We start from the raw sequence: 21,006 nt of genomic DNA on the forward strand, positions 1-21,006 counted from the left end.
TGTTTAACGAGAAAATATTCAAAGTTTACAAAGGAAAATGTACTGACCTTATAACTGCATTTGTGGAGGCATCAGCATCTGAGGCGTTTACCAATAAAACGTCTGTTCCAGTTGGTGCGTCTTCAGGAATTGTTGTGAAATACATTTTACTGGCAAAAGTGGGGACGTTGTCATTGACATCATCTACTATGACATTGATTGTTCCAGTTCCAGTCAAGGCAGGAGATCCTAAAAGAAAAGAAAATCAAACCTTAATGCTTACAAACGACAAAAATAATAACAAATTCAGCAATAATTAGCTGTAGACAGCATTACTGAAGAGAATTTAGAAAACCTCAAAGTAAAATTTCTGACCACATGAGACAAGTGACTGAGTGAGTTTTTAGTTACAAGAAAAATATTTTCATTTATGAACTAGAATTTGAACTCTTTCCCAGTGATTTTGCACAAAAAGCATAAATCATGCTTATATTCTATTTTAAAGGTGCTGATTCAACAATGTAAAACACAACAATATCATTTAAATGCCACAAAAGATGCACTGTTGGTAATTTATCTGAAATTACATTAAAATAGCACAAACCAGATTTGGAGAATACCCATGGACCTAGAAATGCTGGCTGGGCAACTAACAGAGCAGTGTTAAAAACTGTATTCCTAGCTGTGATTATCACCTTTACTCGAAAAAATCCCAAAGAGTTTCTGTAATTAAGTCCCTTTCTCCACACTATCAATACATGTTTGTAGAGAAAACAAAAGCTTCAAGCTATATATCAAAAGTGTAATCTTCCACTTGCTGGAAATAACTTTATGTTGATGAGCTCACTTAGGAACCTTTTAGTTGCATCTATTTAATACTTAATAGAATGTGAAATACTTTTTATTTCCTGTTGTAGAATTGTTATCATCATATAGTGAAAACCCAACATTTATTAAAAACTTGGAGTACACTATGTGTGCTCCACGGAGTTAGCAGACTACTTTGTGGTAAAAGCCAGATGGCGTATTCGGTTAGAATTCTGTGGGTTGTCCCCATAACTAAGAGGCAAATCATCTCCTTCTGGTTGTGTTTTCAAAACCATTTTTCGAACTCTAACTCTTCTAAATTGAAACAATGAAATTCCATTTAAATACATTCATTCATCTACAATAAAATAAAGCCCTGGATATTATCTTTTTCTGCTTAAGATATTACTTTTTCTCCAATAAAGTTATTTCTCTTTATATGAAGTTTAAATCCTATATATTTTTACTATTCAGTATTGTAAATAAAGTCATTCATTAATTCATTCATCTTTAAAATGTTTATGGAATACCTTTATTATCAAAGAATGGCGTTGAGATTCAGAAGCTTCCAATATTATTTTTTTCTAATAATCTTGTGATTTGTTGATGTTTTTTACTACCATTCAAATTTTTTCTACTTTCTTGGATTGTAATTATGGATGGCATACTACCAAATAAGCTTTTTTGCTTAGTAGTATAGGAACCAAAATTAACAGACTAGAAAATTATGGCATGCAATGGTTGTAGCATAATAACTCTCAGAAACCTATGCAATTAAATTTAAGCTACACACTGATAATTGTTGTCATATATGTCTTTCTTAGTAAGATATTTTATATTAAGCATTTCATTTACATTAGTATAAAATTTATGACTGCAGAAATCTTACTTATTAGTGTTGATTTTGCATTAGAGGAAAGAAAATTAGTCCTCACTATAATGGTTATATGTATAATTAACTACATGCTTTTTAAAAATAGTGTGAATGCCTTTTTACTAGGTGTTTAGTGCAAACAATGGTAAGATTATGCAACAAATATTTCATGCACCCAGATAGAGTTGAAAGTATTATAAACACTGGAGAAGCACATCAAAATAAGACTTTAAAAATCCCATGTAACATATTAATATCAATAATAGCAAATATTTATTTAGTACTTAGGTATACATACGCTGGTTAAAAAAAATTATGAAAATTACCTTATCTAATCCTCATAAGTGAGTACCACTGTCATCTCCATTTTTTACATGAAGAAATTAAAGTTTAGAAAGTTTAAGTAACTTTTTCAAGACCACAGACCCAGTAAGGAATGGTACCAAGATTTGATCTGTGTTATGCAGCTCTGGAGCTTTTACCACTGGCAAACAGCTGGCAGGTGTTGCCAGCAGCTGAACCAGGGTTGCTCTGTGTGATGTTCTGGGACTCTGGACGGGCAGTGCTGTCACTGAGTCCAGAGAACAGAACAAGGCAGGAGCTGGACCAAAGACTCAGGGTGACTCTAGCTATCTTTCAGTTTAAATTGGTGGGGCATTTGGGCACAATAAACTTGGCATAGATTTTATTTAAATTTATCACAAGCAACATATTAAAACTGAAACAAATATTTTTGAGAGTGTTGTTGATGACCAATGTTTGGTATAAATTTCTTGAACGTGTGCTTCATTGTATACCATCTGAATAATGTTAGTAGTCCTCTTACCAGTTGTATTTAAAAAAAGACAAATTTACCTAGGGAATATCTATGCATTTGTGCATTTCTGTGAGCAAAAGGGGGAGTCATGAAAAGGAGAGGGTGCATACGGTAAATTAAGAGAAGAGATAAATAAATCAATGTTCCAAAGACAAAGGATGGGAGGAGATGCAAGGTTCTTTAATCTCTTTTACTCATATCTTATTCTACTCACTAAAAAATCAGAATTCATCTGTACAATCAGAATAATCAGAAGAGACACTACCCAAAGAGATGTTGAGAGGAATGGGATGTGCTTAGGATAATACCAAGTACACAGCAAAAATATATTCTATTACTCATGCTTATTCTTGAGCTTGTTTTAGAAACAAGAAAAATAGAAATTGACTAACATGTTACAAAATCTATTTTTAATTATATAGATTTCTGTACTATGGTTCTCAGAGTTTTTCTCCCCACAAATCTTTGAACTCAATCTTATGATAATATTATTCAGGAACACATTTTGAATCATAATTCAACTCAAAAATTGATTTGTAGTAAAAATATATGGGACCCAGCTCTCAAAAAATTCATAGCTTTGTGGAAGACATGTTAAATTGGAAATTGTGAAATACAAAATTTAAAAATTTATAGTGAGCTTTTAAGGAAGACCTGCATGGTTCTTATATACACATTGTACTCAAAATCACAGTGCTTAAACTTACTAAGAAAATAATCCAACAACTGCAAGCAAAGGTTTTTTTCTTCGGTATTCTAAAGTGTCTGGTGGTACACATATGGAAAACCACATAAAATGATGACTAAGTCGTTTGGTCAGGGACATGTGATTTCTTTCTTTGTCTATAAACTACATATTGCTGCTCACATGTTTTCTGAGTTAGTAAGCAAACAGAGGGGGAAAAACAAAAAAGCCTGTTTACTCAAAAAAAAAAACAAAAAACTTTCAGCAAGTTCAATCTCACTGTCTTCATACCAGAGAATATTTTATTTTTCCAGATGATTTTCAAAGCATCCCAGTGACAACCGATAATCCTGGCTTGAGAACTGGCCCCATAGGTGATTCTACAGCCACATGGGTCCCTTTCTTCCACAGCCAAGAACTTTCCCCGGAGTCCTCTTCTCTTCCCTTAGCATCTGTCACAACCTACTTTATAAGCACTTAGAGTTTTCTTCTTCTTATTTTTCCCTTCTCAAGAAAAATGAAGCACAATCTCTGCAATCGTCTTGACTTCCTTATTGCCCCGGAGGATGTCCACATAGGTCTTATTATTTTGTTTTTAATTTTTTTCAAGAAAATCTTCCAAAAACTGTTGTAAATTTGTAAGTCTTTTACCAAGACTTTACTAATCTGAAATATGAATTCTGCCTTTAATAGTTTTGACTTTTGTTCTTAGAAATGGAGCTTACCATCCCTCCATACCATTCTACCCTCTTACTTGCCCATTAATAGCATGAGCTCCAGAAGGCACTGCTTCTCAGATTTAGGCAGAAAAAAATAAAATCAGGGGAGGAAAATAGAATGTCCTTTGATTTCCAGTAAGTCTCATTTCTACAGCATTCTTGCCAGATGAGGGACCCAAGCTCCCTAGTCCTTGGCGACCACAGATCTTGGCACTTACTTTATGTGCTAATTGAATGAATGATGAAGTCTTGTTTTTGCTGTTACTCTCTGTGTTTGTTTTGCTTGCTTGTTTTTTTTTTTTTTTTTTTTTTTTTTTTTTTTTTTTTTTGAGACAGAGTCTTACTTTGTTGCCCAGGCTAGAGTGAGTGCCATGGCGTCAGCCTCGCTCACAGCAACCTCAATCTCCTGGGCTCAAGCGATCCTCCTGCCTCAGCCTCCCGAGTAGCTGGGCTGGTTTCAAACTCCTTACCTTGAGCAATCCGCCTGCCTCGGCCTCCCAAAGTGCTAGGATTACAGGCGTGAGCCACCGCACCCGGCCTGCTTGCTTGTTTTTTAACCCTTTGTTTTAACTGTGTGAAGAAGTCACCTAAGGTGCTTATATTTCTGTTTCCCAACATTTTTGTGTATATATCTCATTTGAAGTGCTGCACAATGTTTACTATTACTTTATCTTCAGTCTAAAGCTTTTTGCTGTCTCCAAGCTAATACACCCAACTACTTATTTGTTGTCTCCTCTTGCAAGTTACCAAAAAGCTGCAACATTAGTACGTCAAAACTTAAATCATAATTATAGTTTGCTAACCTAGCCCATATATTTATATATAAATTAAAATATATATAAATATTTAATATATATAATGTATATTTTTGAACACTTATTTAATATCTGATCTATATGTTATATACTAATATATGTATTACTCATTTAATATGCAGATTCCATGAAGTGGGTATTATTGTTTAATTTTTATAATGAATACCTTGAGACTCATAGAACTTAACTAATTTTTTATATTCAGCCAAAAATGGACAGAAAGCCAATTTTAACTCTTAAAAAAATCTTTTTTAAGTTAATTAGGCTCAGATAAAACTATGCTACTCTCATTCAGATGTTTTACTGTATATTATTATCATTATTATCAACATAACTCCTGCCATATCCTCTATTAACTTATAAATGAATTGAGAGCAGGAATAATTCTGTTTAATTAATTTTTATTATACATAGACCTATAATGCATACCATTATGCCTCATGCTCTGTATTAACTTCTTTCACTTAATATATGGAAATATGGTCTAGTGACTATATGGCTGAAAGTTCAAAGAACTGAATACTTCTAGAAATACACAATCTGGGACCATAGGCCTTAACCTACAGCTGGGGTCAGAGAACAAGACTGCAGACAAAGGTCAAAGTTCTGGAGATAGTATGTTGCTTAGAAACAGAGGGTCCCAATTAAACCTCAATCCCATGAGAAGAGTCAGAATACTAGGGGCCAACGTTTAACTCAGATCAATCTGATAATGATGAATTATATAGGTGGTGGCGTAATAGGGCAAAATTGTTCAATTTCATATGGGATTGATTTATGAGAACCAGATGCAATCAGAGAAAAACAACAGGATGGAATGACACAGGTTCCTGGCCAATGAAAGGGGTGGAAGGTATAAATGAAATAAAAGGTCAAGTTCTCATAAATTTGTATTTGAGGCTAGGAGGGTACAGTGGACATTTGAATTAGAAGTCAGAATTACAATTAAAAGCCAAAAGTCTAATTATAATTAGTAGTCAGCAGATAAAAGAAAATTCAAATTTCAATTTGTAAAATTATATGTATTATATATATATGTGTGTGTATGTATCTATACAAATATAAACATAAAATAAACAGGTAAATTGAGGGCTTTTTAAAATTTTTAGAAAAAATAGCAAAAAATACATACTATTCTAAATGGCATTTTTTAGAGTGTGCAAAAACCAAATCATGCACGCTCGCATGTGTACATGCAGAGACACGCAGACACACATACAGACTGTCCACCAATTAATCCTCTTATTGTTCATAATACCATGGGTAGTCCCAGGCATTGTCTGAGCCACATGTTATACTCTTGAATTTGAAAAATGATTAAACTCGTATTGAATTTTAAGACTAGTGTCTTAATAAGCTCAAATATATCAAAATGGAGTTCAAGGAAATTTAAAATAAGATTTCAAAAACAAACAAGTTTCAGGCAACTGCTCTATCAGAAAGCACACAAGTATAATGAATGAGTCTAAACGACTAAGGTTCGAACGCTAGGCAGACTACATTTTTATGTTAGTCCCTATAAATTAAACATACTTCCCTGAAACATGAAAAACTATTCAGCAGAAATAGAATTTTTGCTTAACTGAAATCTGTTGCTTTGCAACAAATCCGATTTCATTCTTGACATCAAACATTTGGTGAATGGGTCCCCTGACTGGGTGTGTGTTTGTTGTAATAAAGTATTAGCTTCTTTTTTCCCATGAAGTAAACTCATTTTTCTCACAGTAAGTAAGCCATCCACTGAAAATGTATTTAAATTCAGCCATCCTATATTAACATTGAAGAGTATGTGGTTATATTTAAATATAAATCTAGAAAATATATAAAACAAACAAGTATATAACATTTTACATATGAACAATAGTTTGTTCATATAATGGACTTTTAAAAAGTCCATTTTATAAGATAATTTATTACTGATAATTAGTTCTATAAATATGCTTACATAAATTACATGTATACACACAAGTACCACTTGATTATTTTCAATATTTATTCAGACATCAAAAACAGTATATTTCCTTCTATACTATATAGAGGGAACAAGTAAAACTAAAAGAAACAATTTAGTAATATAATGAAAATGACACTGAAAAATAGCACAACAATGTGAATATGCTTAATGTCACTGAACCATAAAAATGTTTAAAATGGTAAATTTTCTTATGTACACTTTATCACAATTTAAAAAAATTATAAAATAAAATATAATATTAGCTACATATTTTATCCCTACAAAAACACACTATGAGAACTTACATATTTAGAGGACATTAAAAATCAGAACTGTCAACACAGATATTGAAACTCTGAAATGGTAGAGGCTACCACCAAATTTTAAACTCATCTTACCTCCTTAGTGAAATTATCAAGTCATATATTTATGGAAGAGTTATCAAAATAGGTTACAAAAATGAGCAAGTTTTAAAATAATAAAATCAGAAAAATTTGAAAAGAAAAAAAGTTTCCCATAATGAAATCAAGTTATTTTCTATCACACACAATGTTTATCTCTTAGGGTATACAAACTTTTTGGTTACTACTGCAAATAGTTCATTTCCATTTCAAAGTTGAGTTTCCATTGTGAACTCAGATTTACATCTTATGTGGAATAAATGAATCATAGACTAAAATCGTTTTATCAAATTTTAATTATATGGAATATAATGGCAATTCTGGTTCTCATTCAATAGAATTTTGGGAGTTAATTTTTTAATATTTTTATCTTATGAAAATATAAATAAAATTCTATTTTTCCTACTGAGAAGCAGCTGATTTAAAGATAGTTATTTAAAGAAATGATTTATAAAAACACTTATGACAATAAAAGACATGGTGCAAAGTCTTGCTTGAAATAAGAGGAAGTAAAACAATAACCAATTATCAACCTTGGAAACAAAATTCCAGTGGAAACAATACTCCAGTGGAAATAACCAAAGTTGCCTTAGACTCAAATATATAAGTAAGTTGAAAAAAATGAAATAAAATAAAAATAAAGGCTTAAAATATATATACAAATAAGTTAAATGCAATTAGTTTCTGATAATTGAAAGTACTCTAGTACTATTTGATTTATGCAATCATTGATGCCTTATGAAAAGTTTTCAAGCAATTTTCATTAAACAAAGAAAGCTTCCCTACTATATTTTCCCACAAATCATACTGACAAAATGCCATCTTTCTGGAATATTTAAAAACACTGTATTCAGATGTAAAAATGTCATATTACAGAATTCTGACCTCTCTTTTAATTATAGAGTCATTTGTAATGAAATGACTCCCTTTAACTAAATAATGGGACAGACAGTATTAATTCAAATTGTTATCATATCCTCACCAAGAAAATAAAACATGATGATTAGTCCTTTTTGCTGTTAGCATTAACTTTTGCAAAAGCATCATGTTTTCCCTCCATTAAAGAATAATTTTCAATCCCTGAATAAGAATGAAGTTTATTCCATTTCAGTTGGATGATAAATGCACTTAATAAGAAATGCTGGTAAGTGAACTTTTCCCTGAATACTTATTAATTATGCTGATGCACAGACACTTCATAACTGAACTTCTGGGCCAAATCTATAGCTGAAGTATCTCCATATCCCTTTAGTATATTAGACTATAATAAATAGAAAAAGATAACATATTGAATTTGTACACAGATTAATCTCCCACCCCCAAATTAAATGCTAATACAAATACAGCCCAACTCACTACACTGTCTATGCATCTATGTGTATATTATAGGTACTGTATGTTCTTAGTATAGTATCTAACATTTCTTTGTACTTTGTACCTTATAAAACTCATAGATACACATGTCTTCATTTGATGAGGAGACTAATCCTGTGATTTCTAATTTATGAATATTCTTACCTTACAAACCATATTAATGACAGAGAACCACAAGTTTTTTTTATTCCTAATGTTCTTTTTAATATAAAATATTTAATCCAAAGTGAAGAAAATTTTATAAATATGGTCTATATAAAACAGAATATGGTAGACAAAGTGACACGATGGAAGCAGTAAGTGATGGTTCAGAAATTGTTCTTTGATCTGGTTGACTGGCTTCCAGTCTTGTTCTCACTGACAAACAGCTGGATGAGACCTAAGTCAAGTTGCTTACTATGTTCTCTCTTAGGGACAACTGTAATGGCCTCCTCACTATCACCTCTATTCCTAATCTTCATCCTCACCACTGCCCCTCATAGTTTGTCCTCCACAAAAATCAGATCTTCTCAAAATCAACTGGTACTCCCCTGCCCTGTTCAAAGCCCTAACCAGCCTTCACCTGTGAATCTATGCTGTGTGATCTAGCCCCTGCCTGCCTCATCATCACAGCTCTTCCTCTCTTCTGCACTAGCCCAGCCACCCAGGTCCTCTTGCTGCTCTTTGTAACAAACGGGATCCCTACCTTAAGGTTGCTTCATCTCCAGGCAACACTATTTACCAGATTTTCACAGTGGACGTTCCTGATTCTACCATCAAAGATAACACCTCCAACTCTCCACTCTCTAGCCACTGAGCCTGCTTTATTTTAACTTCATCATGTTTCATATTACTCCCAGTCTATGCATTATATTTTTATTCATTTATTGTCTATCTTTCTGTCTAGAATGTAAGCTCTATAAGGACAGAGACCTTCCTTTTTCAACACTGTCTCTCCAGTACCTGGAAGACTACCTGGAAGAGAGTACTTCATAAACATTTTCTGACAAAATAATATTAAGATGCTTGTTACATATTAATAAAGCCCACAGAAGCATATGCCTCATTGACTATAATCAGCATTTACAAATAAGGTGCATTAAATTAACATGACAATTATTTTAATAAATGCAAAATAATTGGCAGTGATAATTAGCAATATTGTCATCTTCTACCTTCAAAGCCTAATGAATTCTTTATATCTTTTCCTATAAAGCAATTTAATTTAAACAATGCCTAAATTTAGCTTATTTTGAAAAAAATCAATACAGAAATTGCTGATTCCAATTAATTTGGCTGCACTTAAAAATGTTTTGAAACATTTATTTATTTGGGGAAAGAAAAATAACAGTTGCATGTTTTATTTATTAAAGTAAAATGAATGGCATATGAGAAGAAAAGGTTTTTAAATTGCATGTTTGGAAATCTGGCATGCAGAGAGTCAGTAGTATATTTTAAGGAATATTCTGATTTCCTTTAAATATTTAAAAATATGGTATAGGTGAGCAAGAACTTGGTTGAAAGGCAGAAATTCTAAATATTGATCTTTACTCTGTTGCTACCTGGGTCTGCAAACTCTGGTAAACTGCTTACTTCTTGCAGGCTACAATTCCCTTATCTACAAAATAAAGGAAGTGGACTGGCTCATCTCCCAGAAATCTGCTGGCCAGAAAATCATCATTTTAAGTCAGATTTCTCTTAGAATTTTTTTGCACATAGTTCTCTTTAAAAATCCCTCCAAACTATGCAATGAATTATAACTGTAACATCCCCAACTGTCATACCAGCTTGTTTTACTGCCTCCTCGCACACTAACTCAGTTCCTTGTAAGAATTTAGTGACAGATATTAATGGCTCACAGGCATAAGATCGTCTCTAGTTAAAAAAAAAAAATTCTAAAGGACCTAGAAAAATCACTTGCATAGATGTCTATCTACTGGAATAGTATATGTAAACCTCCAATTTTTCAAAGTACAATTCAAAACACACAAATTTTTCATAGTCAGTTGAAGAGTGATGGGCCCTTATAGTTAAGCTATGTAAAACCAATTGCCACCACGTGCAGGATGTGTGCTGAAAAGGTACTCGGATATTTGGGAAATATAGAAGACTCACACTGTTTTTACTTTGGGATACCCAGGTTTCAGAGAATTGCCAAATGCTAAAACTTCTCAAAAGCCCATAGCTTCTGCTTATGCAGATTTTATAATAGTGAATCAAACTAAGAAAAGGTAAATCGCAAAGCACAGAGTAGCAATAAGACCTGTCTAGAAATGTCTAATAGATAACAGAATTGAATAAGAGCCAGAAAGTTCAGGGTAGAGTCATGAGAATATAACTCAAGCAGTATTTTAAGCACTTGAAACTGAATTAAAGCCATAAAATGCTTCAGTGGATCCTTACATATGACTGCAATTTATCACATCACACTAAACACCACAGAGCCTTAAACACTTGTGCTGCTTTTCAAAACAGAGGTCAATTTGAATGACCACAACCAATGTAGCAAAAACTTCTGGAATTTCAGCCATGATTTAAAAAAGATTTGCACTTTCCCTTTTGGAAGGTCATTTTAAAAATCTGTAAGTGGTAAATATGTAACAGTAAACTGAACACAAGTATGTTAAAGAAATATAACAGTTGCCTATTGAAATAATACATTAGCTTTAATTGACAACTAATTATCATTTTCCACTCATTAAATCATTTTCCGCTCATCAAGTATTTATCAAGCATCTATTATGGCACAGGTCCTGTTGTGATCGTTTCTGGGAATTCAGTTTTGAAAAAGATTTAGGAAGATTACATGCTACTGGAAGCATGATGAGATGGATGAGGCAAACAAACTCTACTTACTCAAATATTAATGTATTTTGTTATATATAAACATACAATTTTAGATAGCTATTAGTATTTAGAAGAAATCCCAACAAGGTAAAATGATGGAGAGTGACACTGGGCACAGGGAAGGGGGGAACATTAGATCACAGATCAGATAATCCTCTCTGAGAAGTTAACATTTTACCTAAATATAATGATAAAATGACATAAATGCCTCACCCTCAAACAAAACAAAACAAAACAAAACAAAACAAAACAAAACAAAACAAAACAACAGCTGGCTGCAGAGTATATAACTCTAGGCAGAGAGAACTATTAGTGAAAGGGCCATGGGCAGGAGGAAGGTTGGTGTTTGTTAACAAAGCCAGACTGACTGGCATTGGCAGTGTGTGGTTTAGCAACTGCTCTTGAGAAACAAGCCACCCCAAGCGGAAACATTTATTGATTTCCATAGCGTAAATATATCCACATTGGGTGATATCAACCTAACAGCACGATGACACCAAATGCATGGTTGGGAGGATACAAAGGTTGAGCAAGGGCCAATGCTCCACGGCTTGCTCAAGACAAAGGCAGCAGCAGGTGGTGGTAGTGGGGTCAGATAGGTGGGCAGAGGCCAGGTCATTTAATGCCATGTGGTCAGTGGTAAGAAATTTAAGTTTTATTCTTAGAAACCACTGGAAAGTGTTTTTTGTTTGTTTGTTTTATTTTGTTTTGCTTTTTTTTAAGTTCATTGGTTGCTTGCTGGATAAAGTACTGTGCAGTAGAAAACATAGACAGTTAAGAAGCCATCGTACTAGCCAGGGCGTAGAATAAGGTGGCCGTATTAGAGACGAAGAAAAGCAGATAAATTCAGGACACTTTTGGACATTTTTGAGGCAGAGTCTACTTGTTAACAGATGTACTGAATGTGGGGAACAGAGGAAGAGGAATGAAGAATAATGAGAAGGTTGCTTTCGGCAATTGTGAAATGGTGGACAGAAAGCAGTCGGTGGAGGGCAGGAAGGTAGACGGAAGTCAAAGTGTTACTTTGGCCTTACTAAGCTTGAGATGTCTAGCAAACATGTTGACTAATATTCTATTAATAGCTAAAATAAACCATTCTATTATCTATTCTGGCAATAAACTCTTCATGCAGGCATCAGTATTTCCATTTATAGATATGATCATGAAGGAACAGGTAAGTTTCCCAAGGTTATGTAGGTGGGAAATGGCAGAGGTAAGATTTGAACTTAGGTTTAACTATAAATCCTATGTATTTAAACCTAGGATACATATTCATTTTAATTATTTAAAATATTTTTTAAAGTGTACTGTTCTGATTTCTCTGATAATTCCCTGTTACTTGCCACATTAAAATATATATTATTTATTTTCGCATACGAGAAAATGGTAAGGCAGATTCTTGTAAGGAAGGCTCCTTAGGAATAGAATGTCTAACCATGTGAAGGACATTAACTGATTTAGGGCAAGCTCTCCTGTTAGAAGAACCCACATAATAGTACCTGTGTTACTGTACCAGGCAGATACTTTAGCCTTGTAGAAATTTCTATAATACTTGGCACAGTACATATTTCTAGAAGAAATAACAATAAATAATGCATAATGAAGGCAGAATATCCATACTTTTAATTATAGATAAACAAAATATCAATACTTGAGTTGTAGTCTGCTTAGCAAGTTAATCCTATAGGAAAAGAATGAGCTAGAATTATACTCTGTTCTGGTTTTGTTATTTAGTAATGTAACATTCATTCCCACACACATATGATAGTGTGGTTGTAGCTTATTTTGAGCAGCAGACAGGAGTAGTTAGAGAGTTTCCAGATGTGCTACTCTACAGCCATGCAGTCGGTAAATAAAAAATATGATGATAGTTGGAATGCTAATGTCTTCTCCCCACAAAAGTCAAAGATTTAGAGGTTTGCATGATTAAAAAGCTGCCGCTTCAATTTCTACTATATTGCCAAAGTTGATCTATCTTTGGGCTGCCGTCAAGTAAGAGCTTAAAAAGAGCAAAGGAAAAGTGATTTGTGAGATAAGGAATAAAACTCTCAAAACTTTTTTCTTTGGAACATTTTGATATTTTCCAGGCCCCTAGAACATTACGAATTTGAGAATAACATGGCATCTGGGATCTAAAAGATGCCATATTTTTTTGAATTTTCACATGTCATCTACCAATTTGACTTTTAAATCATAGCAGTGAATATGTATTTTAAGTTTTGTGTCAGAGACCTCATTCCTGGAAAACAGGATCAAACTGCAGATTCTAAAACCTAATTATCAAAAATTCCCACATTCTCCCAAAAAAGTGGTTAAAAAGTGTGCATAGAATTTTGGTTACACATGAGTTATAATGATATCAAAAGCATGCCAGGGAAGTAACTGAAGGTAGAATTGTGGTCACACATGAGTTTTTTTAAAAAAATCATCTAGTTTGACTTTGTTTTTTTTCCATACAATATCTGATTACTTTCTATATCACCCATATCAAGTAATCTTCAGACATCTAATTGAATACTTTTCCCCTGGTGGCCTCAGAAACACCAGTCCATTTTAGGGCAGCCTGAAAAAAAAGCACTCATACAGAGTTGTGCTTTGCGACAAGGGTCACATAATGCTTTACTTTCTAAGACTGCCAAAATACTTTGACGTAAGGCACCAGTGTCACTGAAACTCATTTTTGCCTCCTATAATGCTCTTTAGCTCCATTTTTAAGGTCCAGTATGACAGGCTTCCAAAAACATTAATTTTACTGGTAATTTAAATTTTCACTCTTTATAACTCAGGACTCTCCATAACTCATAACCCCTCTATCTCAATATTGGGCAAAATTTTCACACATTGGTCTTCACATTTCTCATTTAATAGTGACAGTCCTTCGTTGAAATTAGTTACATTTCTGCCATTTGTCCTTATATTAAGAATTCTAAGTCCCTGGCTTCCCCCCAGATTTCCCAGTTTGGCTCCTTGGTACCAGGACTTGGTTCTTGTGCAGTCTGTGCATTTAGATAAATGCTTTACTGAACTTGTTTCTTGTGAAAGTTCCTCCTAACAGGCTGACCCACCCACATCTATCATAGGAGAATAGAGGGCTAGAACCATCTGAATGTTTTCAAAGCTCAAGTACTGTAAATGCCTCCTCCTCGCTCAAGAGTGTAGGTCACACTGGGAGGTACTCAGTGGCTTACAGGTCAAGGATGCATTTTGTTTTACAGGAAGAGCTTTGCTTGCGATGTTCTTAAGCCCTTACCACTTACATAGAGATTTTATAAAGTGATTTATGTGTCATAAATTGCATATCTATAATCCAGAATTTCAAGAATTAGTAAATTTCAACAAATATTTAATTTGCTGGTATATAAAACATACTTTCTTTTACTCTTATTATGAAGAAATTATTCACAGTTGAACAAGGTTGCAATGGACTTACCCGAATCTGTAGCTGTAATCATTAAGACAAAGTGCTCCTTAGTTTCCCTGTCCAGACTCTGTGTTACTTTAAGTTCTCCACTGGCTGAGAGAGTGAAAGCACTGTCTTCATTACCACCAAAAAGAACATATGAGAGTTTGCTGTTAGATCCTTGATCATCATCTCTTGCCACCACCTGTAGGAGAGAATAGTACACACCATGGATTTGAGCAAAATAAAGACAATGCATTCCATAGAATTCAATGTATTTGATAAAAATAACAAGGTAGAACCACACTCAAAGATTCCTAAGTTGTAATTAATTTTTCAAGTAAAAAATTAAAAAGCGCAGCATAGTTTATATTGCATAAATCTATTTATGTAAAGATATGAATAAAACTAATGCATAGAACTAATGCAAAGCATTTTTGGAAGGCTTCACAAAAATTTTTAACAGCAGTTTCACCTGAGTAATTGAATTCACAAAGAGAGAAGGTAAAACAATATTTGTAACAGATTTTTCAAACCTCATTTTATTTTCTTACTATGTGCAGACATTACTCTCATAGTGAAACAAATTCAAAAACATAAATACATAAATGTGTGCAACATGAATATACGCAAAAGAATGTAATTGAAATGCAATATTTTCATCTAAGAGGAAATTAATAAGTTCTTAAGTTTGATGTTTATAAATCTTTTCAAGATTTGCTATATCTGTAATTGAGCATTTATGGATAAGAATGGGGAGAGGATGGGGAAGAATGAACATTGTAGAAGAGGGGGGAATTTTCAGTTAGATGTCTTATAGTGAACACATATTCTTTTATTTAAATATACTGACCTGAAGAATTGTTCTGGGTAGTGTCTCTAAATTCTCAGGGACATTTACAGAATATGGAGATAGCTCAAATATAGGAACAAAATCGTTAATATCCAGTAGAACAATGCTCACAGTAGAGGTATCAGTTCGTGGGGTGCTGCCCCGATCTGTTGCCTGAACAGTTAAAAGGTAAGTAGGTATTTTCTCTCTATCCAAAGGCTTAGCCACAGTGATGGCACCTGTGACAGAGTCAATTCGAAATTCTTGATTGGCATTACCATCCACAATGCCATAGCGCACCTGTCCATTTGTACCTTCATCTCCATCTGCCGCAAATACTTGTATTATATCTGTTCCAGTGAGTGTGTTTTCATTTATCTCCACTTTATACAAAGCTTGTGCAAAAATGGGGTTGTTATCATTGATGTCCAGTACCATAACCACAACTTCTGTAGATGAAGAGAGAGACGGTTGGCCTTTGTCTGTAGCCACCACTGTCAGGGTATAATTAGAAACCTCTTCTCTGTCCAGTTCTCCAGTGAGCCTCACTTCACCATCAATGGTTCCGATACTGAACTTGTTTCCCAAAGGGTTCAGCAGGGTGTACTCAATGTAGCTGTTTGGCCCACTATCTGGGTCAGTTGCTTGGGCTTTGAAAACAACAGTATCAATAGGTGTGTTTTCTGGAATGTATGTCAACTTAGGGGAAAGAAATGCTGGTGGGTTATCATTGACATCCAACAAAATAATGGAGACTTGAGCAGTGCTCGTGAATCTGGAGGCCGCAAGCTGTGGTAGGTCATGCACCTGAACAACCAAGTTGTAGAAGGACTGACTTTCCCGGTCCAGGGCTTTTAGAACTTTAAGTACACCATTCTTGTCAACTGTGAACTGTCCCAGGCTATCACCTGAAGCAATGCTATAAGCCAATTGAGAGTTGATGCCTGAAATTGAGGGAAAAAAATAAAACTTTCTTAAATGTATGCTGATAGCTAACTAAGCTGCACCAAATCTTCTGGCCTGCTTGATATATCATACTCTCAGACACACTTTATGAATCATTTAGCTGCAGTTAATTTATTTAGTAAATAATGCATACATATAAGTCTTTTCCTGCTAACTTTTGATCTGAAAAGATGTTTATAATCTGATAAACAAATGATCTATATACTGCTTGTTATTTACTAGGGTGTTGAAATGTTAAATTACAAAAGTGAAAGTATTCCATAGCGTGCATATTTTTCTATACTTTTCCTTATTTCTATCACATAATTCCCAATGGTCCAATACTAACAGTGCCACACTCCATACTATTAGCCAAACATTTATAACTTCAGTAATTTATTGAAGCCAACACCAATTTTCAGAGAAGGGTAATAAAATGTTCTGATGTATGGTATGGCATTACTCATGAATGCTGTAAGTCTACTTTTACATTTCTTGTCAGAACCAATAAATACTTATTAATTCCTATTAAGCATATAGCTAAGTAATAGTCTTCAAGTAAGTAGCTCTTTCTCAAACTTTATTATATATATTTAAAGTTTTTAAAAAAATTTCTTCAAAGGAATCATTAGCAGTGAAACTATACATAAAAGTCTCCAAATAAAAATGCTCATACTATCATTGGGTTATATTTAGATAATGTCTATTTTTTCCTAGGAACATGTGTCATTTTTTAAGTTAAAAATATATCTAAATCCTTAATTCAGAAAATAATTGCAGAGAATCCTATAACAAAGATAAGATGGAGAATAGATCAGCCTACTGTTTTAGTAAATAATTGGAAGGTAACATAAGCATTGACAACAGAAAGAAAAAGTCAGATTTTTCTGTCTCAGAACGGTGTTTTCTTCACTGGCCATAATGCCATGTGTATTTGTATAGTTTATCCTAAAGATGTTGGGAATATTAGAGGATATTGTGATAAGAAACATATCATGCACCCAGATAATCCATCTTTAGCAGAGATTTTATACTTTTAGACTAGGGAATATCTATTGAGTAACATGAATTGCTTATAAATAGCCCCTATATTTCTAAAGTTAATTAACTATCCAGGTTTCTGAAGTCCACCTATCAGAGATGATGTCTACTCTTTCCTAAGAGTCTTCTAGAACAATTTAATCACCTTTTTGCTCTTTATTTATTTTAAATGTTCTTTTTAGTATTCTATGACTGCTTCAGTTAGCTTTTGCCTTTTCTCGAACTTCATCAAGTTTTTTTAACAAAGGCAAACTTTACCTGAGTAATGAGGTTTTTTTTTTCTACCATGTAGGGCTTGTTATTTTTTAAAATGTCACACTTACTTTTTTCCTGTGATTTTATGGCCTTTAAATAATGTCCTTTGCCTAACTTGATGCATAGGAAAAATATTTATAAAGATAACTTTCAGGCACTGGCTTATTGACAAAAATTTCTAGGGTAAACAATGGTTGAGTTAATCTTTGAAAAGGTAGGGTTTCCCCCCTCATTATAAGTCCTGGCTTTTAATCTTTACAGTTTATTTAAGACTATTCACAAGTGAACAAAGCAGAGGTTATACAGTGTGGAATACTTAGGAGCCTGAGGATCAGGAAAAAGATGAATAAATAAAGCTAACACAGGTTACCGGTCAATTCACCAGCAGGAGAGAAAGAGAATTTAAAGATCTGGATAGAAATAAAGCCAACAGCCTACTTCAACTTCTTATAACAAAATTCCAAAGGTTTTGGAGGATAAAATGTTCTACCAATTTCATACATATACATACACACACATCAATTGGTGGAACTTTTTATTTTTGATTATGTGTATGTATATATATATTCATATATGTTATATATAATCTAATTAACTTTTATTACTTTTTAAGGAAATTTTCCGCATTTCCTATAACAAAGTCTACCAGCAAATATTTAGTTTCTATTTTTTTGATGCCCACACTCAAACATTATTATTAGAAACAGTTAGGAAAACACCTGAATAAAAAATAATACCAACAGAGGTATAAAATTTATATCTACAAAAGCATATAAAATCTTTCCTATCCATGATCAAAGAATGTTAAGCACACTGACAAAATTTCACATGGCTATGAAGTGATGGCCTAACATTTCCACATAAATCAACGGGAATAGGAGCAATTAAAGCAAGGATCTGAAGATCCTTAGTCCACCAAGTCTGCCGCATCCTTGGGTAAACAGCTAAATTGCAGAGGCAAAAAGAGAACATGATACCGAGATTTTTATGGCCGTGCTATAAACTGCAGGACAACCTCTTTCATAAAAGGGAAAAGTTTGGTAAATGGGTGGGCAGAGGAAGTAATAAATTTTAAACTAACTAGAATTACAAATAAAGAATTGATCTTATATTGTAATCCATAATGACAAATATATTAGGTGGCAATATTAAAAAGGAACTGAAGATAATAATTATTATCTTTGATAAAAAATATAAATTTAACAACTTTTGCACAAAATATTACAACACTAGGAAATAGCTCTCATCTCAGAAACCGAAACCCAACTGATGCAATTATAGGCAACGGAAGCCGTCTACTTTACTGTAAAGAAAAGGACTTTTCATTCCTGACAAGTCTAATAAGTAACTCTGGGCATATACTCAACATCTAAAAATACATGTGGACATATTAAAACTCAAAATCCTCCCTGCACATTTGTAGTATCCTGAAAAATACTAAGCATGGACCATTTTTCTCTCTCTCCTCTTTGTAGCAAATATCTGAATCATGAAACAGTAAATATATTATTTTTAAATTCTATGCTTTATCCATAACTGTTGGAACTTGAATTTAGTGGGCTATAAAAGCCCATTCTAACTTAAAACAGCCCACATTTCAAACCCTTTATGTTCAATGTTCTGAAAGTCATTTAGTTACATGATTCTTCCTAGCAGTTTTATTGTTGTATGTATGGTTGTGTTATAGATAGGTATAGATTGGATTTCATCCTCATGAATAATTTATCTCCAGGAAGCAGAGCCTATAAAATATATAAAAATATACATATTTAAATATATATAAATAATAAAATGTTTTAAAAAATTATAGGTATATAGTTCCATGATTAAAAATATATATTTATTCATAATCTATAAATATTATCTTATATTTCTATAAAGAACTAATATTTGTCAACTTTTCAGATAGCTGCAACACATATAAGTATTCTGGATAACATTCATTTTTATGAAGCAGTTTCAACCAGGTCAAAAAATCACTAGAATATGAAATTCATTGACTAGTCAAATGGTCTTCACTGTGCACTAAGAATACATGGGTATATTTATTTAGCAAAAATTACCATTGCTTTATTAGTAAAGCATTCTTATATGATTCTCCAATATTTTCACATGTATTGTTCTAGACATTTATTATTTCTATAATAATAAAATGATTATTAAAGCCAAGATTTTTTTTTTTTTTTGAGACAGAGTCTCATTTTGTTGCCCAGGCTAGAGTGAATGCCATGGTGTCAGCCTAGCTCACAGCAACCTCAATTTCCTCGGCTCAAGTGATCCTACTGCCTCAGCCTCCGGAGTAGCTGGGACTACAGGCATGCGCCACCATGCCCAGCGAATTTTTTGTATATATATTTTTAGTTGGCCAATTAATTTCTTTCTATTTGTAGTAGAGACAGGTCTCACTCTTGCTCAGGCTGGTTTGAAATTCCTGACCTTGAGCGATCCGCCCGCCTCGGCCTCCCAGAGTGCTAGGATTATAGGCGTGAGCCACCGTGCCCAGCCAAAGCCAGGATATTTTTATGATGCTCCAATTTATAATAATTTTCCTAAATATAATATTTTTAACTGTATGGATAGAAGCCTCATGATTAATACAGTTATTACTTACCTTGTGAAAACAGTAAAAGATTTGTTTTATTCTTATGAAATGTCATGTGATCTAAATTTTAAACCCTGAGAGAATCTATATGCAGATAACAAAAAATGTTAAATTTATTTTCATATAAAACTACTTCACTTAAGAAGATGACAATATTACCTTCTCAAGAACTTTCTGATCAGAAATTAAGAATAGTTAATTTAAAAACATCTGAATAATAGTGCTTGAGAAAAACTTTGAGAATCTTTAGTGTAACTGAATTAGCAAATTTTACATGCAAGGTTACCCTCACACAGCCTTATCATTGTCCTTGAAATTCAGCAAGAACAGGAACTCTGTCCTATATTTAAGGCCAAGGTACAGGAAATTACACTGATAAAAGTATTCAAAACTAAAACAATGAATAAATGTAACTTGAAACTTTTACTCTACACAATTACAGAAAAAAAATCCATATAAAGTGACCTGGAGTCAATGATTAATGTATTTCTTTGCTTACGTGTGCATGGAATATTCAATCAGGTATTGACAAAGAAAGCTTACTTTATGCTATTTTCCCAGTTTCCCTACACTTTAAGCTATGAAGATAACTGAAATTTATTGTAGAGGAGCACACAATTCTATGAAACAATGGGCTCTCTTTTTTTTTTTTTTTTTTTTTGAGACAGAGTCTCGCTTGT

At 33.2% G+C, this 21,006-nt stretch overlaps 1 protein-coding gene across 2 annotated transcripts in view; it reads right to left on the reverse strand.

Moving 5' to 3' along the window:
- Positions 1-21,006, reverse strand: part of FAT4 (FAT atypical cadherin 4) — a 157,490-nt gene that overhangs the window by 49,939 nt on the left and 86,545 nt on the right. For both annotated transcript variants that reach the window (XM_076010637.1, XM_012784166.2), the window contains exons 5-7: positions 15,505-16,427; positions 14,682-14,856; positions 48-228 (exon numbers count right to left, since the gene is read on the reverse strand). In XM_076010637.1, coding sequence (XP_075866752.1) covers positions 48-228; positions 14,682-14,856; positions 15,505-16,427 — 1,279 coding nt within the window. The remainder of the gene's footprint in view (positions 1-47; positions 229-14,681; positions 14,857-15,504; positions 16,428-21,006) is intronic.

The sequence above is a fragment of the Microcebus murinus genome, chromosome 15 (genome assembly GCF_040939455.1).
Source record: "Microcebus murinus isolate Inina chromosome 15, M.murinus_Inina_mat1.0, whole genome shotgun sequence".
Lineage (NCBI taxonomy): Eukaryota > Metazoa > Chordata > Mammalia > Primates > Cheirogaleidae > Microcebus > Microcebus murinus.